This window comes from Phoenix dactylifera, chromosome 3, assembly GCF_009389715.1.
Source record: "Phoenix dactylifera cultivar Barhee BC4 chromosome 3, palm_55x_up_171113_PBpolish2nd_filt_p, whole genome shotgun sequence".
Classification (NCBI taxonomy): Eukaryota; Viridiplantae; Streptophyta; class Magnoliopsida; order Arecales; family Arecaceae; genus Phoenix; species Phoenix dactylifera.
This window is the reverse complement of record NC_052394.1, coordinates 19,532,776-19,550,349: the sequence shown is the minus strand read 5'-3', so window position 1 is coordinate 19,550,349 and position 17,574 is coordinate 19,532,776. Positions and strand designations below refer to the sequence as shown.

At 39.4% G+C, this 17,574-nt stretch overlaps 2 protein-coding genes across 2 annotated transcripts; one reads left to right on the top strand and one right to left on the bottom strand.

The window, feature by feature from the left end:
* The first annotated feature begins 4,870 nt into the window (after positions 1-4,870).
* LOC103713418 (MACPF domain-containing protein CAD1-like) lies at positions 4,871-14,391 on the top strand. Its single transcript, XM_039124910.1, has 7 exons — positions 4,871-5,644; positions 8,889-9,127; positions 9,209-9,404; positions 9,506-9,583; positions 11,767-11,950; positions 12,049-12,212; positions 13,023-14,391. The coding sequence occupies exons 1-7, from the start codon at positions 5,390-5,392 to the stop codon at positions 13,653-13,655; spliced, it is 1,749 nt and encodes a 582-aa protein (XP_038980838.1). The 5' UTR covers positions 4,871-5,389; the 3' UTR covers positions 13,656-14,391.
* A 1,010-nt stretch (positions 14,392-15,401) lies between these two features.
* LOC103713417 (expansin-A2-like) lies at positions 15,402-17,178 on the bottom strand. Its single transcript, XM_008800339.3, has 3 exons — positions 16,943-17,178; positions 16,517-16,829; positions 15,402-16,120 (listed from the first exon to the last, which is right to left on the bottom strand). The coding sequence occupies exons 1-3, from the start codon at positions 17,076-17,078 to the stop codon at positions 15,817-15,819; spliced, it is 753 nt and encodes a 250-aa protein (XP_008798561.2). The 5' UTR covers positions 17,079-17,178; the 3' UTR covers positions 15,402-15,816.
* Positions 17,179-17,574: the final 396 nt, after the last annotated feature.

Here is a 17,574-nt window from a genome sequence, read left to right as displayed (position 1 = left end):
ATTGTGGATGGGATGCATTATGATCTCAAATAAACATTAGACATAATTATGGTTGAGTGGGATGAGATTTATAGTTCTATGGACTTTGACAGCCCATTTTTCTGTCTCCTAGATCTCCTCCATATTATTGGCAAGTGTGGGAGATGGAAAGGAAGAATGGAAAGGGGTTTTTGGCAAAGGAGCATGCACCCATAGCCTTACCTCTTATGGTCGAGGACGATCAGTGTGTAGAGCTCCTCTCTCCTTACTAATGAACCTGCTTATGAACCCAAGGAGTCATGGGAATTTTGAAGGAGCCAAGTTGGACACAGAAAGGTCAGTTTGGAATCTTGCTTCATTAGTCACAAAGAATGTATGCAAGATGACATATGAGCTGATAGTTCGGGCCAGTGTTTTCCATTCCTGAAGACCATGCTAAAATATGTGATGCCAAAATGTTTTGTCGGGTAGCAGGCGAATGATGCAACTGCATTGAACTGCAAACTTGGAGTTGAAAGAAGAGCATTCACAAGTCAACCTTAATAAAAAAAATATATAGAATTTAATTCAATATCATCAATTTGTAGATGTTTGTGTACTGTTTGTCAAATATTTGAATCATGTTCAACTCTCTTCTTGACCCCTCTTCTCCATCTTAGAAACAAATTTACAGGTTTGTTATATCGTCAGAGCGGGAACACAATTTTGTGTAGGAAAATGAAGGCTCTGTAGTGTTCTGGAATGACTGCTGGCTACTTCCCCAGCCACCGAAGGGTCATTTTTGCAACTCTTTTTTGGAATGGTGATCAAGGAGGCCTTAATCTCTGGTGACTGTCAACCTATATTGTATTTAAAATGGAATACTGAATTTGCTCCCTCCAACCTGCAAGGTCTCTACTGGGAGCTGGTCAAGTGGATAGATCTTTTGCAGGATGGGGGGATTTTTCTTGAAATGGACACAATACAAATAAGTGGAGATGGAATGCCAATGGAATCATCACAGTTTACAGCTGCTACAAGAGATTTAACTTCAGTGGACTTTTCTTACCAGATCAAGAAATCCGTATATGTCTATACCAGAAAAAATCAAAATGCTTTATTGTTCCCTCTTTAACCGAAGGATGTTAACTGTTGAGAATTTAAGAAAAGGGAATTGTTGACTCTGGTGACTTTTGCCTTATGTGAACAGAAGGAAAGTGTAGATCATTAATTTGTCTTATGCTCCCTTTCAAGTCAATTTGGTTGCATTTCTGCAAGAGTCATTATAAGATTCAGTAGTAATGTCAATAGTCTGCGGCGAGATTGGAAAGAGACTCATCTAAGAAAAGATTTACAGTTTGAAGGATGACTTTGGCTTCAACTGTGTGTTGGTTGGTGTGGTTAGAGAGAAATCGAAAGATCTTCTCTGGAGAAAAGGGACAGCTTTCGGTCTTCTCGATAGCATCTACTTCTTAGTTAAGTTGGACTGGCTTTTCTTCTAACGCGACCAAAGGGAAGCTGAACCCTTTGGTTTCAACATCTAAATTGTTAGCGGAAGGGGAGGTTCATCTTTTGATGTGTTTGGTTGAATTTACGGGCTAAACTCCTAGTTCCTTGCTCTGAATTTTCTGTAATTCTTGTTCATACTTCCATTTGCTCAATTAAAGTGATTAGGTTGTCTCCTAATCATTGCCTCAAAAGTTTTGTATTTTTTCTATTGGTTCTCCCACTTTTATCCCACTTCAATCTCATGTCTGCAGTAGCATACCGATGCATATCTTCGTAATATATTGTAAATCTCCTAGCAAAAGGTTTCTCTATGGATCCTTGTGCATGCAGCACCGTAAAGTGTTGTGTGGCCACCATCAGACGATGTGGACGGCCATCACAAAAGGCAGTCCACGAACACATGCTATGTTACACATAGTGTGCGTTGTTTGATGGTTGCTCATCTCTTGATGGCAGGCAGACACAACATACTGCGGTGCACGGCCCCCCTTCCTTTTCTTGGAACACACAAATTATGCTATAGTATTGGTTAGATTATGATTTGATGCAAGATCATGTAACAAAGATCAGAAAACCACTGTATATTGTATGAAGAGTAATTTTGGCTTCTTAATTGACATTGCAGCTATCTACTTCTCTGACGAAGACCATCTTGACTGGAATGGGCCCAAGTCATACTTTGAAGCCTACCAAATTGGGCTTCCCCTTACTCCGCCGCACACGTGATAGAAACAAAAGCTCGGATTGCTATCCAAAATATCTCTAACGTCTGAAACCATTGACCTTATTCTCAAAGGATGCGCTCACCCACCCCGCCAGATATTGGCCGCTGAGGTGAGGGAATCACTTCCGAAAAGGACCTGCCGGAGCTTGATATGCTGTCGTGGTCTAACTCCGTTGATCATCGGAAACAGGGGTCAAAGCCGCAGTCTAGCCACTAAACGCTGCCCGGTAAAATAATAGGTTCGCAAATTTGACCCTCCAACTCTTCCCACGTATTCATATTAGTATATTTTGGCTTCTTGTTAATATCCACGTATTCTTCTGGATGGAAAACACTGTTTCAAGGTCTTGGAGGAGAGCGGGGGATGGACGCCCCACTACCAACAGGAGAAGGAAGCCCTTTCCGTGAGAGTGGAGAAGCAAAAGAAAACGTAGAGCTTCTCGCTCTAGAAACGTTCCGCAGAGACTATGACTTGGATAAATTGATCGTCCCTTGTGATCCAGGATCCTTTATACGTAGCTTGATATAGAGCTGAGACCCCCATAGGTTATCATATATATCTATCTATCTATATATATATATATATATATATATATATATGAATATGTATTTAAAGATTACAACTAGGATGATAAAAATATTGAAAGAAATAACAAATAGATCCCTAAGATTAATCCTAAATTTATACTATTTCAAATACAGAATTTAAAATTTAAAATTTTTCAAATTATACATCCTTGATATGAGGTTGAGATAAAGATCTGCCAACATCCTCCAACTTGGAATACAACTATTGAAAGTATTGGGAGGCAAGTTTTTTGGTGAATATATTGATCGTTGGAGAAGATGAATCGGACATAAAGCTAGCGACGAGCCACTTGCTCTTGAATGAAATGAAATTAAATTTCAAATGCTTGGCTCGAGCATGAAATACAGGATTGACAGTGAAATATGTAGCAGATAAGTCGTCACACCAAATATAGAGGATTGAGAAAGTGAGATACTCAATTTCTATAATAAAAATTGAATCTAAATTAGTTTAGACATAGTATTGGCAAGCTCTTTGTATTCGAATTCGGTACTTGAATATGCCACAATGCATTGCTTTTTAGCACTTCAGGATATGAGATTAGGGTCAAAAAAATATTGAAGCCACTTACAAAATGTCGGTCATAGGCTCAATTAGCATTGGAATAGGCATAAAGAGGAGAGGATGAGCCTTTGGTTAAATAAAGACCATAGCCAATAGTATGCTTCAAGTAGCGAAGAATATGCTTGATTGCAAGCCAGTGCGTGCACGTGGGGCCTATTCATGTATTGATATACTTGGTTGATTGTAAAGGTAATGTCCGAACATATAAGAGTAAGGTACTAAAGATAGGTACCATTGAAGAGCAAGGCATTGTACTCATCTATCATCACTTCACATTATTGAGGATCATGTCGAGCTTGACTGAAGTAAGTAGGCTCGGCAGAGATAGTGGAAGCTACAAATACCAAGGGATATTTTGTGCTCAAACGATGTGGCTTGAGCATGCCATCATTGGAGTGCGTGACCATGTGATGATCATCAATGTGAGAAGAAGCAGCCATCGGTTTAAGAGCAATAGGTTCAACAATGACTATAAAATATTGGTCACATGTCGTGGTTGGGTCATTGTCATTTGTTTGCAAAGAATTGAGCCGAGTTTGAGGACTTGGAACTAGACATACGGGTGGATTAATGTGGGTTGATGTTAACTGATCATTGGACTTGGGTACAAGCCATAGTAAAGAAGAGACATTGGGAAGGCTACTGGTTCACTCGGAAGTATCACTAAAAAAGTTTTGTATATAAGAAACACCGTCTCATCAAAGATAACATCACTATATATAAAAATGCACCCAAAAGAAGAATGATAATATTGGTACCTATAAAAACTTATAGGATAAGCAAGAAAGACACATAAAAAAATAATATTCTAATTTTATTTTTATTATAGGAATGAAGACAAAAAAATATAAAGAGCCAAAAACATGAGAAAATTAAACGTTTCAAAGCCGTTTCCCAAAAGTAGTTACCACACCTTGAAAAGAGATAAAATTCAGAAATCAAAATTTAAAATTTCTCAAATCATAAAGATGCTGCCAACAAGGCTAATTTAAGCAAAGTGGCTTTTTGCCTCCCTTGTCATCATCGCGTGGGGAGGGTGGGGGGACGAAAAAACTTCCGGACCCTTTCCAACTTGTAGACAGTCAAAGCAAGCCAATGAAAGATGTTAGATTCCTACTAGCTAGACTTGAGAGTCACGGCAACTTGTAAGATGAGTCTCACCTTCTCTCCTCACCTTGAATGGGAATGCAAAGTAAGCTGATTGACGAAAGCTCACTATTCTTCCAAACAATTAGAACCAAGATGTCTTTGACTGAGAGGGAATGTTTACCATCAATATCTTGAAAGGTGGAGGTCACAAAAGAGCTGCCAGAGTTTAGCAGACGGTCATCACATCATAAACACACTACTTCTATCTCCACACGCATGTACATTCAGTCTTGCTTTCTCCTAAATACTTTTCTCAATCCTAGTTTAGTCTAGGGATTAGTCAAAGAGTGTGTGTGGACGCATCGATATTGGTGTAATAGAACCCATCAGATGTCAAGGTCTAAAAGCCCAATCCCCACAGTCAAAGCCCAGTTAGATGAGAGAGAGAGAGAGAGAGAGAGGGCGCAACTCGTGTTCTCGAAGGCTCAAATTATCGACTTCTTGGAGCCGGCCGGGTGGGGGGAGAAATGTGGTCTTTTTAGGCTCTAGAGGCAAAGGAATCCCTCGCACCGAGGAAGTTTAAAAGAACGTTTTAGAATCCTCGTAGCTTCGAGCCTTCAATCCCTTGTGCCAAAAGTCTTTTAATTTAGTTGAGGAAAGCGAGATCCGCCGTTTGTAATTTGGGGCTTAGGGTTTTAGCTCTGTGGAAGGAATAAAGAAGGAAGAAAGGCGCTTCTTTTCACAGGATCCAAGAAATTAAGCTCGAAAGATTGGAAAAGATCGCCGTCAAAAGATTCGGTCTGGGATTCTTCCCGGGGGTTTCTGAGAACCCCTAGATGGAACGATCGGTACTGGAGATGGATGCCAAGGGGTCTGACTGGGTTTTTTTGGATTTTGATTTAGGTTTAGAGTTTTAGGTTTTGTAGATTCTTGGCTTTGTCCGGGACGTGGTGAGGATGGAGGAGAATGCTGCTTTTCGCACTATACAGAGTTCAATCCAGGCTCTGGGGAGGGGTTTTGATGTTAACTATGATACCCGGTTGCTCTACTGCAAGGGGGTTGCCGGGTCGAGGCTTGTTGAGGTCGATGAGGAGCACATGAGAGATCTGCCGGTGTCTAACAGTCTGATCGTGCCCAATGTGTCGAGAGATGTGTGGTGTTCAAGGGAGAGCAGCAGGCGGGAGAGCACGGGTGCTTACGGGTTCTATGAGGTATGGCGGGGACTCTGCTTGATTTTCCTAATTGCTCCTTTTATTGAGTTTAATTTGTGTTGTCGTCTCTGTGATGATTCCTGTTAAATGCTACCGCATATTGTTCACGGATTGATGCTGGGAAGTATATTTTGTTGCAAGTGAATTTACTTTATACCAATTGTCATTTTAATATGCGATTGTGTTTGGATTATTTAATTTCTTTAAATGCAGTTATTATAGTTGTTGATAATCGTACTTTAGTTCTGTCATGCAATTAATGAGAAGTAGAAACGTATAATAAACATGAAAGATTGGAACAAGGAGTTGTAATTGCTCCGTGTTATTTCAAGAATTATTGCTAACATGGCATTGGTTCTGTATGAGATCATTGTTTGTTTTAGGATCAGTTTCGAGATCACCAGCAGAATATGAAGGGATACAGTTCGCTTGGTCATTGTTTTCAGTGGTTTTTTAGGCTCATTGATTAAATTTTAGTGTATATCAACATTTTTAAATTTATAAACTTGTTTAACATAATTATATGTATATCTCAGTGTCTTTTCCGTCAACAAAAGGTGTGTAAACTAGTTTGATTTAGTACCAATCACTTGTTGGATTTAATAGTTAAACTTTGTTCAAGACCGTATTTTTGTGGGCATGTATGATAACTAAGAAAAAGAATAAGGGTCATTTTTTGGTTGATGCTCAAAAAGAGTAATGAAATCATGTAATTTTTTCGACTAAGTGCATGGCATATGGCAGGGCTTGTTCGATGCATCATGTAATACAGGAGAATTCAGAGTTCATAATTAACTCAAAGGCTGGACCATAAGGACAGAAGTCAGGCCAAAGTTTTCAAGATTGAGAAATTATTTTTGAACATGCATTATAGTTCTTAATGAACATAATTTTGCAACATATGATCAGAATGGTTATTACAGTTTATTTTTTAAACTTAACCATGCAATCCATGATGGCCATTTGACTGAAGCTGACCACCTCACATGGTTCTGAGGGAAAAAAGGATTTTTCATAAAGCAGCATAATGTTAAAGGTTTGTCAAGTTATTTAAGTTATTTAAGGATTTTGTAGAATCTTATCTTTGACATAGAGACCTTTGTCTGTCTCATTTCTGGTTGATTGACATGGTGGAAGAATATAACTTTTGATAGAGTTTACTATTTGGTATGTGAGCTCTGTAGCATGACAAATTAAGGTTTCAGGACTGAAGCTTTCTATTAGCTAAGCCACATATATCAGACAATGACTGTTGACTATTGTTCGCAGTTTTTCAGGTTTTATATACTTTCTCTTATAGATTATGAACCCTTTATAGATTCAAGGGTTTGCCATTCAACAAACAAGAAAATGACCTTCTCCTTCTTTGTATTGCCAAAATGTTATGGCTACCTCAAAAAATTCTAGGTAATATATTACCATACGTTTTAAAACCAGGAAAAGGAATGTGAGTAGGAGCAGGACTGGGTCTTGATAGAGGGACCAATAAGTTTTATTTTGCTTATAGTTCAAAGTATTAGATGGTCAAGGGGGTGGAAATAGAGTTTGGAATGGTTTTTAAACCAAAAATTTACAACTCTTTCTTGTAAGCTCATATCCTGAAGGTTTAATTAGTCCCAGAATAGAGAGATTAAACCTGCTCAGATTGGGTATCCAACTATGAAAATTTGGTTTTAGGTATCCAACACTAGACTAGTTGGTGTTAACATGTTTTGGCCTGAAGCAATATGTTCCAGGCCTTGTTTCCCTATGCACAGTATTGTTTTAAAACTATTGTTCTCCATAGCCTTTATTTAAGAGAGAATTCTATAAATCCCTGCTATCCTTCCCCATCTATCTTTGCCTTTTGTTTAAGCCTATGAGTTTCTTTTAAACCCGGCAATTCCCTAACCTTCAATCTTTTATTCGCCAATTGCACAATGGGTTTAGGGCTGTAAATGGGTTGGAATTGGGTCAAATCCATGTTGTATCTGCATCCGACCTTGATAAGAAAAATCGAGTTTGGATCCATCAAAATGAGTAAACGTGGAACTAGCTTCCAAACCTGATTAATAATTAGATTCAAGTTTTCTTGAGGTTCAACTTAGCACATGATTTTTATACACCAACTAGTTAGCAGTTAGCAATTTCCAAAACTGAAAGAACTTTTATCACAATAGTCCTCCGTAAATAGTGAATCTTCTTAGTTTTTGGTGAGAAAAGAGCACGATCTAAGAGGCGAATACTTGGTTTTGAAAAACAAATCCAATCACTTTAGAAACATATTCGAATTTCAATATACATCTAGTTTGATTGAAACGTAATCAAAATCCAAGTGTTGGCTTGGATTTGGAACTAAAATAGCAATAGGCAAGAGTTGAGTAGAGCATGCATGCGAGAAAGACGTAATTCCAATTAAGAAGAAAAGGAATTAACACAAGTCATGTGGCCAATTTCTTTATATTTCTATCCTTATATTCAGGTTATTGGGTTTTTGTATTTGAACATAGCTGCATCAGCATTCAATCATATAAGAAATCAGATCCAATATATAGAATCCGACTTTGATTTGATAAGGTTTATCCCAACTTAATTTGAATCTATACCGCAATTATTATAAAATAATCAGATTGGGCTATTGAGTTTTCGGGTATCATTTACAACCCTGAATGGGATATCCACATGTCTGAAAGAAAAGAAGCAAAACAGCGCAGAATCTTCTTAAAAGCATCCATGCATCTTGGCTTTGTAGAACCATTTATAATGGTTATTGGTCATTGAGGAGAAAGGAGCACTATCATCTTATTGCTTGTTTCAGTAGTTAATCGTTTTAACTGTTTTCCAGAATCTCCCTGTCATTGAGGAGAAAGGAATGCTATCACCATACTGCTTGTTTCAGTAATAAGTTGTTTTAGTCATTGTCTAGAATCTCTATCATTGAGGAGAAAGGGACACTATCACCAGAGTGCTTATTTCAGTAGTAAATTGTTGACTGTTGTCCATCATCACCCATCCCCTTCCTTGTTGCATCATTCATAAGGAATGAATTCTGCAATGTGACAGTAGGCAGACAATGAAGTTATGTTCTATTTTTTCTAGTTCACAGTAGCTGTATTGTCCTGGCCATATTTTTTTCCAGAAAGTGAAGATGTTTTTTACCATATTGTATATTATAGGCTGATTATAGTATGATGTGAGGTGTTCTATTTCCTTGCTGATTATCATAGATGATTAGTTATGATTTCCCACCTATGCGTGAGTGCAGATGGCAGAATATTTTAACAGAAAAGCTCATCTGCTGGGAAATTTTCCCATCGGAAGCTTTAATTCTGCATTCAGCTTTACTGGATCAAAGAAAATTGATGCTGCAGCTACAAAAAACCTTGCAATGGAAGGAATGTTCATCCCTTTATGTGAGGTTTACTTGGTAAAACAATCTTTATCATTACAAGGAGAGGTGAGGCATGCTGTGCCACTTTCATGGGAACCGTTGTCATTAGCAAGGTAAATATACAAATTACATGTTGAAAGAAAGCAAAATTTTTACAACAATAAAAAACATTTAAAAGTTATGCTTGTTTACAGATTTATTGAGAATTATGGGACTCATGTCATCACTTCCATTACCATTGGTGGTAAGGATGTGATTTATGTGAAGCAGCATAGCTCGTCACCCTTATCATCCATGGAACTAAAGAACTATATCCAGGACATTGGAGAGCAAAGGTTCTCAGAAACTGGAAAGCATACAAGTTCAGGTCCATTGAAACTGAAGGATAAGGCTAGTGCTTTGTCTTTTTTCTCTTGGAAATTGCTTATGAACATTTTATGTAGCCTGTATTGCACATCGGCTTAACATATTTGTACCGGATGGATTGCCAGGCCGTGGATCCTTTTGTGTTCAACAGTCAAGGAATATACCCGCAACCACCCAATGCTCCATATCTTACTGCAAAGGAGGTAGTACAACATATTTACTTTCTTATTTATATTTTACAATTGCTGTTGTATCTCCCACCCAATGCTCCATATCTTACTGCAAAGGAGGTAGTACAACATATTTACTTTCTTATTCATATTTTACAATTGCTGTTGTATCTCCGACTTATATATGCATGTAAAGGCTAAAAACTGCATCCCTTGCTTAACAACAATTGGAAGTTCTTCACCACCATGACAGAGTTATGACTGGGGAAATAAGGAAAAGGGAATGAAATTAGTTAATTAGAAATTTAAATATTTTCCAAGAAGATGACATATGTCAGCTTATATGCATGCAATGTAAGATAGGGAGGTGATCCTAGATCATGATATTATAGTAACAATTGCAATATGGAAATCAAAACCAAACCATGCTGCTTGCTATATGAGAAGTTTTTTTCGATGTGTCCACTGTTATTTAAATCACATACATCCTATTTGATGAACAGTACTCGAAGTATTTAATATTTATAAGCTGTTAGATATATTGTTTTTTTTATTTTATTATGTATATGTTATATCAGGAAAACTTTTATAGAATCTGCATATCTCTGTTGAATGTATTAAACTGAGACCTTATTAATGTTTGTGACTCTTTTGGGATGGCTACAGAATATCTTCTTCCAAAATGTGTATTGGCATTCAGACGTGGTAAGAATTTTTTTTTCTTCAAATGTGTTGGTTCTTTTCATTTCAATAACTAAAATCAATAAGTAGTCGTGGATGGACCTGCAGAAGGGGCTCCTTGTTACCGAAAATAAATCCTTGATCTCTCAAAGGAGGTCTGAAATATGCTATCGCTATAACAATCGTGCTGAAATCCATGGGCAGTCTTTGGGTTCTCCTTTTCTGGATTCTTGAGAGAAACTAGCAGCTAGACCTTAAGTCACAGGATCCTATAAAATGTGGTTCACCCACTTCCAAGAGAAGGATAGCTATCTAGCAATTGCCCATGTCCAAAGACTATCACAAGCTAGAGCAATCTGAGGTCACCGAGAAGCTTGCATTTTGAAAATAGGTTAGTATATATCTAGGATTGCATGCTTACTTGTGACTGCCGAATACTCGCTGCTCTAGATATTGCATGTGGGACCAATGAATTCTTATAGGCCAATCGCAGGTCACAAAAGTGATGTTTATAACTTTGTCGTTGTTTTACATGATTGTTGCCGTAATTAAGCTTGTGCTCATACTTTGATGGCCATACCACAAGCAGACCGGAGCCCATATGTGTGAGGTCCATGGTCAGACCTTAGTCTTCATCTGCCATACTTATTAAGTGATGTGCTACATCTGTACAAGCCGCTATCCAAGTTTATGATTGACTGGATCGAAAATTGGTTCGGTTTATGAAATACATAATTAGTTTAATGAAGTTCTATGCAAGAAAGAAGTTTTGAATCCTCTACCACATGTTTTGGAACTAAGCTGTTGACCAAGTACACGTTGCACCGAAGGAGTTTTACTAACAGTTTCTGCATTCTTAACTGAAAAAAATAATTACAGAGATAAAATAAAAGCAAAAAAGAATTATATCAAGAAAATTACCAGAGTAATAAAGATTGTATTGTACTGTTTGTGATTTTTGGAGATAGAATTGTGATGGGTACCATTAAAAAATATTATCTCATTGTTTTATGTGCAGTAAGTCTTTGGGTAAACTTTGTAAAATCTTAGTTTAGTCTGAAGATTGCCCATTAAAGTTGAAGTGTATTTATCAAGTTACATGAGTAATAGGAAAAAAATTTAATTAGATGGGGATCACAGTTATTCATGCTTTCTCCACACGTATTAGATGTATGGACATTGGTAAACATGATTTGAATTTAGCCCTCCTGATCAATTGCTGTCATTTTTGGCTTAGATTAGCTGAAACCACCAGAGCTGTCTTAAACTAAATTCGTCAATTTCAGCGAAGCGTAATTGCTCTTATTCTAATTATTATCAGTCTAGTTAGTGAAATCGTCTTCTGTTCGATTTGGATGGGACATTCGTCTATTATGCTTATTCTCCATGAGCTTTTTAGTAACATAAAGGCATACCAGAAAAGGTTAAGTTGCTTACTTGTGGCTTATATCTATATGTAATCCATGGCAGTTTTAAGTGTCAAGCAATGTTCTAATGTCTGAGCCTCCATTTTTCTGATGCAATTGTTGATGCAGGATGTTACTGTCATTTTCAGAAGAAGGGGAGGAGATGATCTAGTCCAAAGCTACACCAACTGGGCAAGAACTGTCTGTTCAGCTCCTGATGTTATTGAAATGACTTTCTATCCAATCACTTCTCTCCTTGAAAACATCCCTGGGAAGGACCATCTAACGCGGGCTATCAATCTTTATCTGGAATGTATATATTTCGCCCTTGTACATGTGTTTCTTTGTTAAATTATTTTCGTGGGATCTTTACATGACTAACCTGAAAATATTCTCCATTTCCATTTGCAGATAAGCCTCCAATCGAAGAGCTACGATATTTTCTAGAGTTTCAGGTCCCCAGGATATGGGCCCCAGTTCGAAATGAACTTCCAGGGCATCAAAGAAAAGAGCCAGTCTGCCCATATTTGCAGTGCAGTATTATGGGGCCAAAGCTTCATGTCAGCCAAGAGCAGGTGAGCTTTTCATGCAGCACATAGAATTGAATAGAGCCGTTAGAATCGCCGGGTTGATACTAGCGTCTATTATTGTATATGAAACTGTATCTTGGGGAACACTGCCTTCATTTTTCTTTTCATTCCCTTAAAGATGCATAAATGCTTTGCACGGTCATGCAAAAAATATGTGAATTTCGCAACAAATTGATCGGTAAAAATTTCTATAAAAAAGTGTCATCGGAAATTAATAAAACTTTTTCTTGATGAATTGGACTAGTGCAAATAATATTGTAATTGTAAAGTTGACTTTAATGACCATTCCTTATGATGTACCTGCTTTGAAACTACGATTGCGTTGCGATATATTACTGATTCTAATATGCTACCAGTACATGCCATGCTATCTTTGTACTTTCTTGTTTGGTATACCATCTTTAGATGGCATCTGCTTGCAAGCTAGAAAAGTATCAGAAGGATCATTTGCCATTATCATCCCAACTTTCAGCAACTCTATATTCTGAATCTTCATATATAATAACTATCAGTAATTGCTCTCTAAATTATTGATTATCTGAATCCATTTAATATAGAAAGGGTCATAGACATGCTGTCACTAATAATTTTTCATAGCAGTAGGTACTTTGTACTGAAATTTCACCCATATTTCCTATTGCTTTCCTTCTACTCCACTTATACGCTGGGGCAATGATAATTTGAAACCTTTTCTATACACAGATGACCTGGTGTCATTTTTTTTTTTTTTTTTTTGGCAGTGAACCTTCTTTTTAATCCTCCTTTTCCTGTGATGTCATTTGGATAACTATGCAGGTATCAGTTGGGCGTAAGCCTGTCATTGGCCTAAGATTGCGCTTGGAAGGAGCCAAGCAGAACCGGCTATGTATTCAGGTCCAGCACTTGGCATCTCTTCCAAAGATCCTTCAACCTTATTGGGACACTCACATTGCCATAGGTGCACCAAAGTGGCAGGGACCTGAGGAGCAAGATAGCCGGTGGTTTGAGCCTGTGAAGTGGAAGAACTTCTCTCACATCTGTACAGCGCCAATTGAGCACAACGAGACTTTTCTTGGTGACATCTCTGGTGTGTATATAGTCACTGGAGCTCAGCTTGGAGTTTGGGACTTTGGAACAAAGAATGTGTTGTACATGAAACTTCTCTATTCTAAGGTACCTGGATGCACCATAAGAAGATCCTTGTGGGACCACAATCCAGCAGGTCCAAACAACAAATCAAAGAGACTGTCTGCGGGAGATTCCAAGGACTCAGGTGACTCAAGTGCAGGATCAAGTGATTTGGGGAAACTGATGAAGCTTGTGGATATGTCGGAGATGTGCAAAGGCCCAGATGATATACCAGGGCACTGGTTGGTGACTGGTGGGAAGCTTGGAGTTGAGAAGGGGAAGATTGTATTGAGGTTAAAGTATTCATTGTTGAATTACTGAAGTCAATTGTTTCAGTTGCAAGGATGGTGTTTGTTTTGCATGTATATTATGGCAGTTTGCTGGGGGCTAAGTTCGATGAGGATTTGGGCTTTTGTTCAGTAGCATTTTTACATTCTTTGCACTTCATCAAATTTTACAGCACGGATGATGTTGGAGTTTGAAGAAGGTGCTTTATGGCTAAGCAGCTTGCTTTAAGTAGTTGGATATGGTAGAACCGACATGGGAGAAGACCTGGATACCTGGTTGTTCTCCTAGAAGAGGTGACGGATGTATATCCCTGGCATTTCTCTTAAGTTCATATTTCTCACCTTTCTCATGTGAACCCGAAATGGTGCTCTCTTCCCAAGATCCCAGTTAAGAGCTTCATCTTGCTGCCATAACCTTTTTCAAGAAGATTTCGGTTTTGGGTCATTTGGATTCTACCATGTGGTCTGGTTTCATGAAACTCCTTTATATGACCACCTTTTTTTTTTAATTTTTGAAGTTCTTATTTCAGTTGCTTTTTCTTGCGCTTATCCGAAGCTGTCACTGGATACGGGGGTTTACTTGAGGCAAAGATGTTTTGGAGTTGAAGGATAAGGCTTTAGAAATGTAAAAACTAAATTGAGAGTTCTCGCGAGCTTTGTTGCGTTACACATTTGCCTGCTAAAGAGAACATGTAAATGAATTGACTACTCTCGGAAGTGACTTCTGATGGAAGGCAATAGCTCCATACGACCATGGTGCCGTTAAACCAGAACATTTTGTTTTGCTATCTTCTGTCTTTTTCTTTTTTTTTTTTTGATAATCCTGAGAAATTTATTTCAAGATTTATGCATGCTTGGATTATGAAGTAATAGTTCATTACTTGCTAATCTTGCGCATATTAAGCTGGTCAATTCATGACATAGAACATTTCAATTTCTGAAGCAGTATTATGACGATGTACGTAGCATCAACTTATCACAACTTCAGCCGTTTCTTCTCTATCTGCTCATAGGGATGCATCACGCATTTAATGAAGCACACAAGCTGCATATTTCCGTTGAGAAGTCTTAAGAGTGTGACTTGACGTGGTGCCCCAACTAGTTTACATTCACCGAAAAGTTTGTTCATCATTTGTAATATTGGCGCACATCCTGTGTCTCAAGAGACCACTTGAATGACTAATCAGCGATACCAAACCCTGGACCAAGGACATTTAGTCCAAAGTAGTACTACGTGGCTCCATCAGCGGTACTCAAATTGAGTCCGTGAAAACTCTACCACATAATTATAACAACAAAAAAAAAAATAGGTCACACGAACGTTTAGGCTGTCGCATGTAACTTACCACGGATGACGGCAACAACCAAGATTTTAATGGAGAAAGGGACATGGTTCAAATACTCTGTCCGTCCTCCCACCCCTGACACTAAATAAGGATAACGTTAAGATCCATGGAGAGCCACTGGATCTCTTTCACAGCCTCCGAGCTTTCTTTAATACGTAGTAGTGATCTAAATGCCTTCCTAAAGAAAAAAATAAAAGGGAAAAAAGTTGTGAAAGAAGAGAGTTAGCGAGAAGCGAAGGCCGCTAGCTAGCTTGTCCTCTTCCTTGATCGAGTTCTTGTCACATTTATATATCCGGTCGGTAAAAACAGTGGACGTATCCGATAAAGTTATTCCCGTAGAAAGAAAAAGCTTACCACCAAACATATCAAGAGCTCAACCAAATTTGACACAAGTCCTCGTAATAAATACCACATGAAAGGATAACAATGCAGAATAGCGGATAACAAAACTCCGTAATACTTATAGAACACTTTGTTACACGCATGTGGCCTGGAATAGCATCCTCACGAAAGTACAAGAGCTTAGTCCCCACAGACATCTTTAATCCATTTGATAATGACCGAGGGGGCTACCCAACAAACAAGACCACCCAACTTCCCTATCCCTGCAATCCCGGCCTTTGGCATCTTTCCAAAAGGAAATCTTATAGGCACTGAAAACAAATTCACATCTATCTTATCTATCCATATACCGAATAGCGGGTGCTCAGTGAAAGCTACCACAGCATAGCCAAATTAACCTACTTATCTATACAGTAGGCTCCTTCCTTCCCCTCCTAACCCAATAGTAAAAGCCAATACAAATAGTGCAAGAGGTATTGATAACTAGGCTAGCAAGTCCTGCTCTCCTTAGAATTGGCCCCCTTCGAAGGTCTGGCCGAATTGCCACCCGGCGGGCACAGCATTATAGCTGGTGACGGTCCTCCCGTCGCTCGTAGTGACTCGGAAGGAGAGGCTCTGTCCGTTGAGGTATGCATTGCTTTGCCAGTTCTGTCCCCAGTTCCGTGACATCGCCTGCCAGCCAGTCTTCGATCCCTTGATGGACACAGCATGCACGTCGCCAGCACCCGCAACATTCGAGATCAAGACCAAATTGAAGTAAGAGTGACCGTTAATGGTGAATCTAATCCCACCCTTCTTCACACATGGCACCCTGCAGGAGGATATCATGAACATGGTTAGAGATCACTCATTGCATGCCGCAAGAAAGAGTAGAACGGAAAATATTTGGTGGATCACGAACAAATTATATTAGACAGCATATCTCCTTCATTAACATGACATCAGTTGATATCATAAAAACTATTCAACTATAATAATATTTTATAAACCCAGCTAATTAATGCCATGCTGTTGACAAAGGCATGACACGTTAGACATTGCTCGAGTAGATGCCAAAATGGTGCAACTGGCTCCAGCCAACAGTCATGGGGTCAAGCCTAGCTACGAACCCACCACCAGATGACCAAACTTGGTCCTGACCCAGACACAGAAACCAAGACAAGTCGGTTCATTTCAGAACTCACGGGCTATGCAACGCAAGGCTCACCTTCTGAAGGACACGGGCACGATCCCGGCACGGTACTGAGCGATCCGGAGGAAGGCAGGCTCGGCCAAGTCGAAGTGCTGGAGAGGGGGGTTGCACCACCCTCCATTGTCGTTGGCGAGGGCATTGTTCGGAGGGCAGAAGTTGGTGGCAGTGACCACAATGGTCCCCGGCAGGCACCACCTGGGGTCGTCGTTGCACCTCAGCTCGTAGCACGACCCACAGCTGAGGCCATCCTTGAAGAGCGCCGTGCTAAGGGCTGCAGTGTTCGTGCCATAACCTTGGCTATAGAGGTTGCCATAGCCACAAGCACCTCCTATAAAGACATGGAACACTCACTTCCCATTAGAATGATTTGCTAACCATATTTATCTCGTCATTTTCACCAGTGATCAATATTCGTGCGAATATGTAGGCCTAATTAATTACCCATCGTTCCCGACGCGTCGCCGCCACCGTAGAACGTCGCATGAGCGCTCTCCCAAGCGGAGTCCCCGACGGTCCTGCGCACAAGGAGGGAGAGGGAAGAGAGGAGGAGGAAGAGAGACCACCTTGGGACTGCCATTGGAGAGGCTTTGCTAGATCGGAGCTAAGAGAAAAGGAAAAGGAAAAGGTGGGGTTCGAGGGTGCGTACGGTTATGCTTGTAAAGGGGAATGGGGAGGGGGGGGGTCCTATTTATAGAAGAGGGTGAGATGGGGGGCGTCGCCTAAATTTCTTTGTATATGGCGATAAGTTGGCTTTTCTGACGTCCGAGCCTGCAGGGCTTGATATGGATTGCAGCAAACAACAAATGAAACGCACATGACCGGTTCCGGGTGAGGGCGAATCGGCCACATGCGCCTTGCAACCGTTTCTCCCCGTGTCACCTTCCAAGTTATGCCACATTAATACGTGTATTTTAGATTAACTAATTAACGTGATGCTGCTCCATTTTACAATAACTAGGCTTAATTAAGCCTTAAAAAAAAAAAGGGAAAAAGAAGTCATCCTTGGCCATTCACTGCTGTCGTCGAGAACTTCCCCTATGCACATAAGATACAGTCTCTAGGAATGGAGTTAC

Bases quoted from the DNA above. Each gene is read 5' to 3' on its own strand.
- LOC103713417 (XM_008800339.3), bottom strand. From the start codon at position 17,078: ATGGCAGTCCCAAGGTGGTCTCTCTTCCTCCTCCTCTCTTCCCTCTCC. The intron at 16,830-16,942 runs GTAATTAATTAG...ATGTCTTTATAG, and splicing joins CGACGCGTCGGGAACGATGG to GAGGTGCTTGTGGCTATGGC. The intron at 16,121-16,516 runs GTGAGCCTTGCG...ATCCTCCTGCAG, and splicing joins GTGCCCGTGTCCTTCAGAAG to GGTGCCATGTGTGAAGAAGG.
- LOC103713418 (XM_039124910.1), top strand. From the start codon at position 5,390: ATGGAGGAGAATGCTGCTTTTCGCACTATACAGAGTTCAATCCAGGCT. The intron at 5,645-8,888 runs GTATGGCGGGGA...GCGTGAGTGCAG, and splicing joins GTGCTTACGGGTTCTATGAG to ATGGCAGAATATTTTAACAG. The intron at 9,584-11,766 runs GTAGTACAACAT...TTGTTGATGCAG, and splicing joins CATATCTTACTGCAAAGGAG to GATGTTACTGTCATTTTCAG.